General features: G+C 44.0%; 1 protein-coding gene across 1 annotated transcript; it reads left to right on the forward strand.

Moving 5' to 3' along the window:
* The first annotated feature begins 7,512 nt into the window (after positions 1–7,512).
* si:ch211-195b13.1 (STKc_SGK domain-containing protein) lies at positions 7,513–13,751 on the forward strand. Its single transcript, XM_010873129.3, has 9 exons — positions 7,513–7,771; positions 8,326–8,401; positions 9,334–9,406; positions 9,551–9,736; positions 9,881–10,125; positions 10,321–10,540; positions 10,829–10,984; positions 11,146–11,235; positions 11,441–13,751. The coding sequence occupies exons 1-9, from the start codon at positions 7,702–7,704 to the stop codon at positions 11,600–11,602; spliced, it is 1,278 nt and encodes a 425-aa protein (XP_010871431.1). The 5' UTR covers positions 7,513–7,701; the 3' UTR covers positions 11,603–13,751.
* The last annotated feature ends 873 nt before the right edge of the window (positions 13,752–14,624 follow it).

Raw genomic sequence — 14,624 nt, forward strand, 5'->3', positions numbered from 1 at the left:
TCTCCTACTCTGATACACTTTGTGATTGCAGGACCTGGTATCAAGTTCCATGGAATCAGACAGACAATATCTTTATCTTCTCTTTCAAATGTTTGCTCTGGATTGTTCTGAGAAATAAAAATAACCTTAAAGAGTAGCATGCTGCAGTATTTGAATCATTTTAGATCCTGCCAGATGCAGTTCACCATTAGATGAACCGTTCAATATAAATTCAACCCTTTCAGAAAATAGTTGCTATTCATATCTAGTTTACATGTGTTTATTGTGGAGAGAATGAAGCTACAGGTGTACAAATGTGTCATGTTCTTTTAACAATCTTTGAAAAAATATAAGACAAAAACAGCGTACTCCTGTCAAACAGAATGGAAGCACATTTTTATTTCAATACAATTCCATGGAAGCACCGATACGAGTAAAGATATGTGCCCGTTACAGTCACGCAAAACGTATCCTTTAAGGCATACACATTCAAATGGCTTGCGAGTCTGGCTGTTTGTTCTAATCCAGGGGTTCAACAATGGGGCAAGCTAGCCCAATCCACTGCAGTAGTACAACAAGTTTGTCCCCAATGGCACCCTGTCATTTATTCAGTGCAATGCTTTTCCATCTGTAGTAGCGCACTAAATAGGGAAAAGGGTGCCATTTGGGACATCAGCTTAGCGGAAGGGTGACTGAGCGGGCTGAAGGATGTGTGAAGACAGAAACATGCAAGTGGCCTCGGACAGAAGCACCAGATAATGTGTATCTAACAGCCGCAGCGAGACTGTCGCATCGCCCCGGCTCTGAGTCATTAAACATAACCCGTTTTATCACCACGCAAGGCAGTCAGGACTGTTTTTCTGCATGACACAGCACATCTCATTTCCACAGGTTGAATCCCAAATTGCACCCTATGTCGTGCATTGGCTTTGACAAGTAGGCCCTGATCTAAAGCGGAGCACTGTCTGGGGAATGGGGTGCGATTTGGCCCAGGGAGTGGGCCTCGGTTACAGCAAGGCCATAACACAAAACAATTGCTATCCCAGGGATGTGTATACAGGAATGCTTTCTCTTTTCAGGGTCACGGTAGTAATATGCATTTTGATCTTCTTTCACAAAGTGCATGATAAAATCAATATGGTTATGAATGGAGAGGAAAGTTTGCCATTTTAATTTGCCGGGCAAATCAATGGAATACAAACATCCCAATATCTGTATCATGGGCTCAGACTCTTACAATGGAGAGCATATGTTTTAAAGATATTGTTGGAGTCGGATCCAAACGGCTGGACACTACTAGGCCTCTGACTGAAGTTCTTTAGTCCTGGGCTTACTATGTGTACCATTCACCATCCCTAAATAACACCAATGTAGCGTGGTGACTCTGAGCCCAGGTGCAAAATGTCTTTACAGGCAGTAGTATTTTTTATTGATTACATTTACATTTAAGCAATTATGATCACCAAATTGTTGTTTTGACCCATGAGATCTGTTATGTAGCCAATAATTTAGAAAAACAGATTTCTTGTCGCTTGGGTTATTGTGTGTTAGCAGGAATGATTCAACTAATAGTATCTGAAAATCTTAAATAACGGGTGTCACAAACCCATTTCTGATGGATTAAAATGTTTGTTCTTGTCAGTCGACTTGTCAGTCGAGTCCAACTGAGACCTAGGCGACAAGGCGAGGGTTGTTCCTAACTAGGCTAATTTGGGACCTTGAATCAATCAGCTACAAGATACTGTAAACAAACCCCTCCTGACCCAATAGTTGCCAACCCAATTCCCACATATAACCCTGTCTACCCTCTGCTATACAGGTGGATCTACAAAGCCAGGTGTTTTGCTCCTCAGGTGACCATGGTGACTCTGGTGTCATGGAGACTAGGTTGGCGTCCTAAATGGCATCCTCCTCCCTAAAGAGTGCCCTGTTTTAGGCCAAGCCCCTGGTCTTATTTAAGGTGCTGCGTCGGCTACAGGATGCCATTCAGGATGGAGACTGGGTCCCCTCAGGCGGGATTCCCGTGCTGACGGGGGAAAAGTAACCCGAAACCTGCTGGGTGTGTTTGTGGCTCGCAGGTGTGGGGGGGGGGGCAGGTGTGTCACACTTCTCCGGTTTCACCTCTGCGGTTTCATCAGTTCGGCCGGCGCTGCCTGTGTGGGTGGAATTAAAGGAAGACTTGGAGAGAGGGAGAAATAGGGGAGCGTGATGAGGGCAATGATTCGCCAGCTCTGTGAATCGTAGAGGAGGACTGCTTCAAATGGCGCGGCGGTGAGAGAGGCGGCAGAGAGGAGCCAGAGATTACATCATACAAACACATGCAAGCAGGGTCTAGGAGAATACTGTTTCACACACACATGTAGATACACACACACACACACACAGATAGATACATAAGAACACACGCACATACAGATAAAACAATACTTTGTGACAACACACAGAAGAGGACATGAAGACCAGCAAGAAATCCTTCATAGGTCAGTGGAGTTTAAGTTTGGTTCATTGTTGCTTTTTGTTGGCTTAGCGTCTTAGTTCCACTGTTGTATGTGTTTTTCTCTTTCACTCTGTTCCATCTCTTTCAGATTCTCTGTTCGTACCTTTTCCACGTGACGTTCATGTGTTATTCATGTTTTGCATATTTCTTTGAACATTCATCACTTCCTTCTGTGGTTTTCTGTCTGTCAGCTTTGATCTCTCAGAGTTTCTCATTCTAGCCTTCTACCCATCTCTCATGCTATATCTATTTATCTACAGTATATATCATCTTTCCGATGATCATAGCTGAGATAATCAGCTTTATCTGTTTAGTCACATTTTTCTTCTGTTGCTCTCTTGCTCTCTTTGGTTCTTTAACAAAGAGAGGTGACAGGCAATAGTGGTCAGAATTCAGAGGACGCAGGTGTTTTATAATTCATGTAAAGGGTCTAGGGCACCATGATATAACCTCTTGGCATTCTGTTATGTCCCAACGAATCTTTGTTTGCAATAGATACAAAAGTTAAAACACTGGTCAGACAGGATGAGTGGTCTTATGCCCAAAAGTTTCATGTTTGAGTTCCAAATTCCAAACAAAACTGTCATGAGGTGTGGTTGTGCAGACACCTCAAGTACCAGTTTCAAACCACGTCCTCTTGTACCAGCGATTCGGCTAGGGATCGGCTGGCCAGTGGGGGATTCACTCGGTGCTGCTGGAAAACACGACTTACCTGGTTGTTTCGAATGACGGCGAAGCGTAATCCCTCATCGTTGAGAACTGTGATGCTAGGACAGTTAGTCTGGCGTGACAATCAGTCCTGTGGTTGACGACCCGCCCAGGTTTGGTTTAGCCAAGGGCCTGGGTACGTTCCCCTTTACTTCACACAACCTTGGAGGGGGTTCTGTGCTGGTGAAGGTTGTCGTTTCAAGTCTTCACCTAGAATTGATACTTTTGAGACTATATGAATGTTACATGTGGCTTTGTGCGTCTTGGGGAGAGATTGCATTCAACTGTGCATAATTACATTATATTGTAGTGTTGTAGTTTTGTCTGGCGTCCTGTCTGAGTCAATGGATTTCATATTTTCTATGTCTGGGTGGAATTAATTTAAACTGAGCTAAATTCTTCTTTCTGCAAATTAACTAAAGGTTATAGTAGTTCCACTTGTACCAGTGATATTGAGAGTAAGTTATTGTAAATATATCTGTTCCATGACCTTTCACCTCTTGTCAGATAAGCTGTCATTTATCTTTAGCTTCCTTCTTAGCAATTGCGCTGCGAGGCACATCCTCTCATCCCAGCTGGATGTAATTTGAATATCACCTGTATGATGAGGACTGCAGAAGGAAGCAGAGTTTTGCATACCACTTGACTACAGATTAACCCTCCAGCACCTCCAGCACCTCCAGCACCTCCACCACCTCCAGCACCTCCAGCACCTCCAGCACTCTGTTGGCATCCCTCCTGAAGCCCTGTTCCCTGAGCAATAGAGAATATCTGCCATTTAGGATGAGTGCGGGCAATGAAGAACAGAGAGAGAAGAAGAGCAAGGAAGAAGCCTTTGAAGGGCAGGGATCACGGACGTGGAGAGAGATGCTGTAACTGGTCCGCCTGTGGAATTACACCAGAGGTTATTCATTACTCAACAGCGTGTGGGGATGAATGGATCTGCTGGCAGCGTGACTGGGAAGCCAAAGCCCCGACCTCCGTCACAAATGGCAGCCTATTTCCTACACTGCGCACTACATCACCATGGTCACCACCCTGGTGCGGAGCGGAGTCGGTAAGGAACGGGGGGGGGGGGGCATTTGTGACGTGCGCCATGCCACTACCTACCTCATTCAACCAGTCAGAATGGAGATGCTCAAGGGCCGGTTCCCCTCCACCGCCAACTCTGCTCCAACCCTCCCTGGGTGAGGGTTGTGTGGGGGAGGCCTGGGCGACAGCAGGTGGTTCTGAGAGGCAGCTGGGCCTGGCTAGGTGACTCATGACTTAACGTGAGTAATTGCTGTGTTATAAAACAACGTTTATGGCAGCCCGACCAGAACCTGGATTCTAGACAATCGGACAGTCATACAGCGTGAGGGGGAGGATTGAGAGCACGCTAAACATACCCTTTAAAGCCGTTATGTGACAACGCTGGCACTGAAGTGTCGTTTGATTAGGGAGAGTGAAAGGTCACCTGTCACCGCATTAAACAGCCAAAGCTGTCCACGCCACGGCTTGGCTGAATGCCTGACAGCTGTGTAATAGGTTAAAACAGAACCTCAGATTTCACACAAATTTCCGTTATGGTGGTTCATAACCATTTCCAACCACAGACTGCGAAAACACGATGACGGCTCTGAGTATATTCAGAGGAGGGCGGAGCCAGATCGTGTTTAGGCTGAGAGAGGAAAGGAGTTCCCCGTTCCATTGCAATACATACTTTCCTTTTTGTCACAGCACAGAGTTGCCCACGCTCACACGGGTGTTGCAAGGGGTGAGCGTCACTTGACTGGGGAAACACGGGTCACTCCTGCGTAGCTACAGTACAAAAACACCAAACCACTTCCGCGTGGCCAGGACCAGCTGGTGTGTTGAAGCAACGCTGAATATTTATTTGAAATTGATTCAACAGTGTCGGGGAACTCATGTTGAGTTTCCCTGGCTGTTTACACTCTGTGCTGGTGACAAATGTTTCCTCTGAAGTTGTGAAATGCTACCCTAGCATGGTAGAGAGTAGGCTTTGTGTGTGTGTGGGGGGGGGGGGGGGGGGGTGAAAAAGGTCAGGAGCTAGCCTCACCCTCCCAAATGACAGGCTATCTACTGTATAAGGCAGTGCACTTCTTCAGACCAGTAGTGCATTAAATCTCTAGGCATACATTACCCTTCTCTATGACATACATTACCCTTCCCTAGGCATACATTACCCTTCCCTAGGCATACATTACCCTTCCCTAGGCATACATTACCCTTCCCTAGGCATACATTACCCTTCTCTAGGCATACATTACCCTTCTCTAGACATTCCTTACCCTTCTCTAGACATTCCTTACCCTTCTCTAGGCATACATCACCCTTCTCTAGGCATACATCACCCTTCTCTAGGCATATATCATCCCAGGTGTCAATGTTATGCCATTTCATTCTGACCTTTCCCTTTCTGGGAATGTATAATGACATGGGGACAGCCTGACATGACTGGATGTACAACAGGGATAACCTGACATGACTGGATGTACAACAGGGATAGCCTGACATGACTGGATGTACAACAGGGATAACCTGACATGACTGGATGTACAACAGGGATAGCCTGACATGACTGGATGTACAACAGGGATAACCTGACATGACTGGATGTACAACAGGGATAGCCTGACATGACTGGATGTACAACAGGGATAACCTGACATGACTGGATGTACAACAGGGATAACCTGACATGACTGGATGTACAACAGGGATAGCCTGACATGACTGGATGTACAAAAGGGATAACCTGACATGACTGGATGTACAACAGGGATAACCTGACATGACTGGATGTACAACAGGGATAACCTGACATGACTGGATGTACAACAGGGATAACCTGACATGACTGGATGTACAAAAGGGATAACCTGACATGACTGGATGTACAACAGGGATAACCTGACATGACTGGATGTACAACAGGGATAACCTGACATGACTGGATGTACAACAGGGATAACCTGACATGACTGGATGTACAACAGGGATAACCTGACATGACTGGATGTACAAAAGGGATAACCTGACATGACTGGATGTACAACAGGGATAGCCTGACATGACTGGATGTTCAGCTGCTCTGCTTGGTTGGCATGGCAACATGCTTCCTTTTACGTAATGGGAACTACCTGTCACTGTCAGGAGAGACAGGATCATGTGCCGTGACTGAATATCACACGCCTTTAAGCAAACAAGACATTGGGGCTGTGCCATAAAATAGGCGTCTGGGCCAAAGTAATGCCCTAGAGGAATAGGGCACCATTTGGGACTCACCCAGGAAGTTCCCCTGACAGTTCTCGTTTTGTTTAGTTCACTTTTTACATTGGGGTACTATAGTGTTGTTGTTTGGTACCATGGCATATGAATTACCCCGCCGAATGGTTGTCAACGTAATGCGTTCCCTGACGTGAAGGACAGCGTTGAGAATGGATGGTGGAACACCTCCCTGCTCTCCCTATATCTACCCATTCTGTATGGTTTCCTGGCTTGTCATACAGCCAACTGCCCATTGGCATTAGCAAGCAGGCAAGGGCAGAGAGAGTTGTTGGATTTTATGACATACTTACATAACATCCAGGGACAGTGGACCACATTTGGCGCTGCCAGGACAGATCACTGGGCTTAAAGGGGGATGGTGTCGTTCTGAACATCAAGGTTGCCTGTTTAAATAATAAGGCATCTCTGGGGTTTGTGGTGTGTGGTTCATATACCGTGGCTAAGTGCTGAGTGTATTGGCCAAATAGCAGACACGCTTGTGCTATATTGCGATTTTATCTGTTTTAAGATCTGGCAAATGCATTGTAAGAAAATATGTACACAGAAATATGTGGTCTGAATGTAAACAGAATTCTGTTTTCCTTTGGCATTTTTTCCATCTGCATTTCCATTTGCCATAATGGACTGGGTTACATTCTTTGATTAGCATAATTGGATATTATTTACTGAAGATCCAAACAGAGAACTGGTTGAAGAAAATGTACTGTTTTCATTATGAAATGCACGTTCCATCATGTAAATGACTCCTGCTTGTTGAGATCCAGCCTGTATTGAGATCAGTAATTTATAAGTCATGTGAACTCAAGTCAGGTTCAATGTTGCACTGGTTTATGCATACATCAGTTTTCATAGTTTTCGTGTGTGTGAGGGGGGGGGTGGGGGGGGGGGGGGTCTGGTGCTCCTTGTGATCCCCCGCCTCCTGCAGGCAAGACAAGGAGCTGCGGAATCCCGTGACATCACAGCCCCTAACAGTTGCTTGGTAACCAACTGATGTCAGTTTGCCTCTCTCCTCATACCACGTGCTCCGTATATAACAGCACACCGCCCCGCGCGCTGGAAAGGCACTCAGAACTGGTGGTTAAGCAGACGCGACTCGGCTGTCAGTGAGCGTTTAGTGGAGCCATCGGGACTAGAGCTTTTTCTTTTTCACAACGGTGCTTTGTATTTTTACCTTTTCATTTTTTTAAAGTTAGTTTTTATTTTTTGTTGGTCTATAAAATTTTAGCATGGCTGTTACGGAGGCTCCGTGTGACTTATCCTATTGCAAGATGAGGGGAATTGTATCTGTTCTCACTGGTAGGTTATAATTATTTTGTTTATTTTACTTGGATATGCTTTTACATGCGGTTTACATGCGGCGTTTACGTTGTGGTGGGAATATTAGCCCTACGCATCGATTTGTCTTGGGCTCATTCAAACGCATATTTATTCTGGAACTTCCGTGACTGGCAATGGCAGATACTGGATCCTGCACTGAATTAAACATCGGAATGCGGTCAGATTTCTATTGATGACTGAACCTATAGGTGGTATATTCAAGTATTTGTGAAACAGTCGTGTGTTTTTTATGCGATGCGGCAGAATCGTGTGCGTAGCGACTTAATTAGGCACATAATGCGTATTGCGGGACCCATTCCAATATTGTTTTTGAAGCTCTGGAAATAAGAAAGATTATTTTTGTGTTAACGTTTGATGACATGTGAAGGCTATACCAGGCAGTTAATAGTTTAGTCATTGTCCTGGTTATGCAATGGTATAGCCTACCTAGGTCTGTTGAAATGCGGTGTTCAATCATGACGTTGTATTCTCTGGACTCCAAGTTGACGTAAATGCCTCTTTTTGTATTGCAGCTTTCATCAAGGAGAGGAAAATTGGACTTAACGACTTTATATCCAGGCTGGTGTCAAATCCAAATATTTGTCAACAGTAAGTATTACATGGAGCACGTATGTGACAAAATTAAATGTTCGTATATGACATTTGCCTATGAAATTCTATCGAAAAGACAATAAGATCGTGACAAATTATGTTTTGTGAAAGTATAGATATTTACAAAATATTCTGAGTATTGTCTCTATAAGACAAGTGCGCGCACTGAAGGCACCAGAGTGTCAGTCCGTCGGCCTGGACAACGTTAGATCTACGTGTTTATTTAGAATTGCCAACCGGTAGGTGGACCCAGGTCACTGAAGCCCTATACTGTAAATATCCAATCCAATCAGCCTCAGGTAACGCAACGCTCTGGCTTCCTGGCGGTATTTGTCCCACGCTTAATCCCCGGGGCAAGAATAGTTGTTTAATGTCACGCGCGTTCCCGCCATGGCCCATCCGCTGCTTAAGCACCGCTTCTGCAAATCCTTTGAGTTTCCCAGACAGTAATTCTGTTAAGCCCGCACCACCCAATGCATTTGTCCTGGACAGCCTGTCCAGGTAGGTGTTTGGCTCAGTGGAAATTTCCCAAGCTCTGACCTCTCCAGGCGCTGGGCGGGTAGAGCAGAGATTGGGCTGTTCTCCCGTCTGCTTAGAATTAGCCTTAGGTCCAGATTGTCGGGCAGGTCACATGCAAATGTGTCAAACTCTCAGAATTTAGAGAAAAGTGCCTTTTTTGGGTCCGTTAAACTTCAGACAGAGCCTTCTCTAGCCGTCTAAAACCCCAGTTGTTCCCCTGAAATAAGCTATCAGCAGTCACAAGAAAACACGTTGTCATGTTCAGTTCACTGCGGACATTCCTGTCTAAAATCATAAAGTGTCAGTAAGTGTATCAGCTAAAATAATCTCACAGAATTCTGTGACAGAGTATTCCATTCTAATGTTGTAATTCCATTCAAAGTGTAACGTTGTCTTTGGTCATTCCTCAGCTCTGAAGTTGACTTCCTCCAGATCGATGAGAACCAGAATGAAGAGCTGGATGATGATGAACTCCTAAATCCGGTGAGAATAACATTTGACTTTGCCAGACTCAGCCAGAAGTCACCCTATATTTTGACTTTAGCCTGATCACAGTGCACAATTCATGAATCAGATTTGTGTGAAGACAGCCATTCTTACCTTCTCTCCTCTGCCGTTTGTGATCAGATGTTCCGGACCTCTCCAAGAAGTTCACTAGCTGAGGAACTGGCAGTCAAACCGTGTCATTTTGACTACCTGAAAATCATTGGCAAAGGAAGTTTTGGAAAGGTTCTGCTGGCTCGGCACCGGGAGACCAACAAATACTACGCTGTCAAGGTTTTACAGAAGAAGATCATACTGAAGAAGAAAGAGGTGAGTCTCAAGCACACCAGTTGTCCAGGCAAACACTAACAGTGACCCAGAAACAGGCCTTTGGTTGCGCCGTTGTTGAAACTGGACCACTGTTATTGCGAGCAGTGTGCTCATGTTGGTCTCTCTCTTGCTTCCATCGTCCAGCAAAAACATATCATGGCGGAGCGAAGTGTGCTGATGAAGAACATCAAACATCCATTCCTCGTGGGGCTGCATTATTCCTTCCAGACCACCGACAAGCTTTACTTTGTGCTTGACTATGTCAATGGAGGGGAACTTTTCTACCACCTCCAGAGAGAGAGAGTGTTTCTAGAACCCAGGGCCAGGTTCTACGCAGCGGAGATTGCCAGCGCCCTGGGATACCTCCACTCTCTTCATATCGTTTATAGGTGAGAACTAAGCTACCACAGTGCACCCTGGTGGTGGCCATGTGTAACGGCACACACAACTTCACAGTGATGACTAGTGAATAAAAGTAGAATGCTTTGGGTTAACCTTGAAAAGGAAATTAGTGTGGAGATGTTGCTCAGATTTGGGTAGATTTTTTTTTCCTAACCATCCCCCTTTGCCCTTCTCCTCCACAGAGATCTGAAGCCTGAAAATATCCTTCTGGACTCAGCGGGCCACATCGTCCTGACTGACTTTGGGCTGTGCAAAGAGGGCCTGACGCCCACGGGTACCACCACGACCTTCTGTGGAACCCCGGAGTACCTGGCCCCCGAGGTGCTGCAGAAGCAGGCATACGACCGCACGGTGGACTGGTGGTGCCTGGGGTCGGTTCTCTACGAGATGCTGTATGGCCTGGTGAGTCATCGCTGACTGGGTCCGCCCGAGCCGGGCCAACCTGGTGCCGGGTCTCTGCACCCACTGCCCCTTCGGTTCTCCCCGTAAATGTAGACACTTGCCATGTGCACCTCCCCACTGTTGACTTGTTCTGACCAGAGCTTAATGGACCTCGGTAAAAACAATATGGCACTATGAAGGGAAGAGGGTAGTCATGTCTCAGTGCCTGTTTGGCATAAATAATGCGAGTATTAACTACTAGTACGCTGAAAGTCATAGTCCCTCTCTGTTGCTCCTCTTTCCCCACAGCCCCCCTTTTACAGTCGCAACACAGCTGAGATGTACAACAACATTCTGAACAAGCCTCTGATACTGAAGCCCAACGTTTCCAACGCCGGCAGGGAACTGTTGGAGGGGCTCCTGCAAAAGGATTGCACCAAGAGGCTGGGAGTGAAAGACGATTTTGTGAGTACCCACGCCCACTTAAACACACACGCATAGAAGTACATGCACCAATTTTTTAAATGTGCAAATACACCATTAAAAACACCACAGACAAAATGCTTCTCCCCTTTTGGTGGTGATTTGTACAGGTTTATTGATGTAGTGTTTTGATCTGCCTCTAGATGGAGCTGAAGTGCCACGCCTTCTTTTCTCCCATCAACTGGGATGACCTAATGGCCAGGAAGGTCACGCCCCCGTACGTTCCATCAGTGGTGAGTTAATCCATATTTATCAACAGAAACATTTAAAAAATAACTTTTCTTATTTAGATTTTTTTTTCTTATTTAGAACAAGTATATATCTTGTTGTTGTTGTATTTACTTAAAAATGTCCACAAACAACTACAAGACTATAGTGTGTGTGTGTGTGTGTGTTTGTAGAAAGTTTCTAACATATTATTCTGGTTGGTTTCCACAGACTGGGCCCACAGACCTCAGACACTTTGACCCAGAGTTCACGCACCTCCCTGTGACCTCGTCCCTGTGCAACACAGACGGCTTGATGGTGACCAGTAGCATCAGAGAGGCCGCTGGAGCTTTCCCAGGCTTCTCTTATGGACCAGCTGACGGCTTCCTGTGAAGGGGCCCTCCGTCCACCTCGATCCTCAACCGGCCACGGACGAGAGGGAGAACAGGAACAGACGAAGACGCAGAGACACATCGCTCCGGACAGACAGGGACCGCGCGCCGTCAATGAGACCCCCTAGGACGTTCGCATGGCCCGTAGGGCTCCAGACCTGCCTTAGAGGGTCTGTCTCTCGGGGTCATGTGGGGTTCTTGCATGTGGGCTGTAGATTGCATGCGGGTCTCCAATCTTCCACCCCCCTCGACAACCCCACCCACCCCGAAACCGATGCAAAGTGTGCCGTTGGCGGTGAAACTGACATTTTGTACCAAGGAAAGGACTTTTCTCTGGAACCGTGGTGGACAACAACGGCTTCTGGGATAACAGTGAAGTGCCTAACGGCCGGGACACTGGTGAACTGTGCCAGACCGGCCCGGAGAGGCGCCAAACGCTGCTGCATCGCGCACAGAGTGGCTGCCCTGTCTGTTTGGACTGAGGCGCTGGCCACACAGGGCCACGGCTTCCTGATCTTTCTGCGTACGATTAAGATTTACACGTCTGTTCCTGTTTCATGTTAATCCTCGACTGTACCGGATTGCATAGCTTATTTAATCCTCTGATCGGTCTCTTGGTCAGCTGTTCACGCTGAAATATCATGTCTCAAATACGTAGGAAAATGTCAGACTCGTCTAGAATGGCCCGAATATGTGACTGGTACCGTTTGCACCACATTCTGGTAGCCAATTATTCCGACGTACGCACAATGTTGGCACAAAAGAATGGCAATTTCTAAAAACATACATAGAATATTTTATGTTGCAATTAATCTGCATTGTCACGTCATGGTTTATTAAGGTAGTCTTCACCTGACCAAACAGTTCATTGGTTTACTGCTATACTGTATGTCAGTTTAAGCTTTTTTACAAATTTTACAAAATAATTTTACAAGAGTACAGTTCTTCCGTCAAAATACATTGTTCTCTTGCATCTTTGACAAATTCTTACAACAATATATTAGCAAGCGATCAACGTTTTAAACTATATGTCTAAAAAGAAATGTATGCTCCTATGTGGAAAAAAAGTATGTCTTATTTTTTTACTTTTGTCTTTCTTCTAATACCTGCACTTTAACACATTGACCTGCCCTTCGCTCATGACACTGTCAGCAATTGTTAGTAGACATATTCATATATTTTTTATCATGAATACAGAAAAGGGGGTATTCAGTTTGACCAGCAATAATGGGTCATCTACAGTAATAGCACATATATCAATTTTTTTTTACTATTGCTAGTAAAATAGATTGCTGTTTTGCTGGCAAAACGCTCTACAGGATACATTGCATTGTTATGTCCATTTGTATTGTGTACAGAAACCCTCCTAAATTGTTAGGAAGGAACTGTACATTTCTTTGATTTTGTACAGTTGTGCCTGTGTGTCCCGGCCATGTTAGAACAGCCATTTTAGAACAGCCATGTTAGAACGGCCATGTTAGAACGGCCATGTTAGAACGGCCTGATCCACATGTGTCCATGTGTTTCCTCCCTATTGTCCTCATGATCTTGACGATGACAAAGGTTGTGCAGTTGCAATGACCACAGCTTAGACTGAAAGTTCCCTTTGACAGTGCTATGGCCATTCATTTAATAATGGTACAGAATAGTGCAATAACACTGAAGGCTTGGCATGATATCGTCTTATTTCATGTTTTGTTTTTAATTAGTCTTTATGCTATGAGAAATTATCCTATAAACTTATTGAGATTCAGGGAGGACGAAAGTGTTCACCAGGTGCCAATAGTAAAAAAAAAAAATATATATATAAACATTTTTCACTGATTAGATTTTATTTGGCCTTAAACAATAAGTATGATAACATTGTAATGGCTCAGAAAAAAAAATTCTTAGAGGAAAATCCCCTAAGATATACATTTCAGAAAAATAAATGTCATATTTTGTAAGTTGATAAAGGACTAACACTTCATGTGATTGGTCACGTGACCTTTCTTGATCCTGCCGAGTCTGAAAATGTTGCCCTAAACAGACATGTTGACTCCACAATGAGTGTCCACAAACCATTCCATGGTACCTCTTTCTTATTGTAGAAAATGACAAACAAACACAACGTAATAAAGATTTTCTTCCATATTTGGAAGCTTTACGTATTTGCTTTTGTATTTATTTACATGCTATGACACGTTATATATTGTATATTTAAAGACCAGAGGACAAATTCCTAGTATGGACAAATTAAATATTAAATTGTAATCCATCAAATGTCAATAAAATGTATTAACCAAATTCTAATGGAATGTATTAAGAACTGATTATGGGGGGGTTGGGGTTAACTAAGGAGATATGAGAAAACATATTTTAGAAAAGGTCTGAACAAATATAGAAACTTATAATGTTACTTTTTGGTCCCATGTTTCATGAGATTAAATAAAAGATACCAAAAATGCACAAAAAGCATATTTCTCTGAGATTTTGTTAAACATTGTTTATCATGACTTATGAATATTATTACTCTTTTTTTTATTATTATTATTACTATTTTATAGCTATGAAATATTAATAAAGGGTGCATTTATATTTCTGTTCTGTGTAGTAAGTAGTACGTTTTCCACAAGACGTGAAAATACTATATTAGATTAATAGATTTCAATTAAATTAACCTAGAACATAGTCTACTTGTATTATTCGTGCTGGAAAAATTGGCTACATTAATCAATTATATTCCATATAAATGTATTAAAATATTTAGCATTGAACACAAGACAACCAAATAAAATTTGCTCATAAATAAAAAACTGAAAAGGAGACATCTCCTTTCATAGATCTTTTCTCGAGCATTATCAGTATAAGTTACATCTCTTAACTAAAAAGTTACATTGCAGCAACTAGTCAATAACATTGCTAGAAACATGTAAACAAAATGTCCCACGGCGCTATACATTTTAAATATGCAATAAAGGCTATACCATAGATAATAGAACAGCTTTATACGGGCTAGACCTTATGGTCAAGGAGCACGCACG

This window comes from Esox lucius, chromosome 10 (genome assembly GCF_011004845.1).
Source record: "Esox lucius isolate fEsoLuc1 chromosome 10, fEsoLuc1.pri, whole genome shotgun sequence".
Taxonomy (NCBI): Eukaryota; Metazoa; Chordata; class Actinopteri; order Esociformes; family Esocidae; genus Esox; species Esox lucius.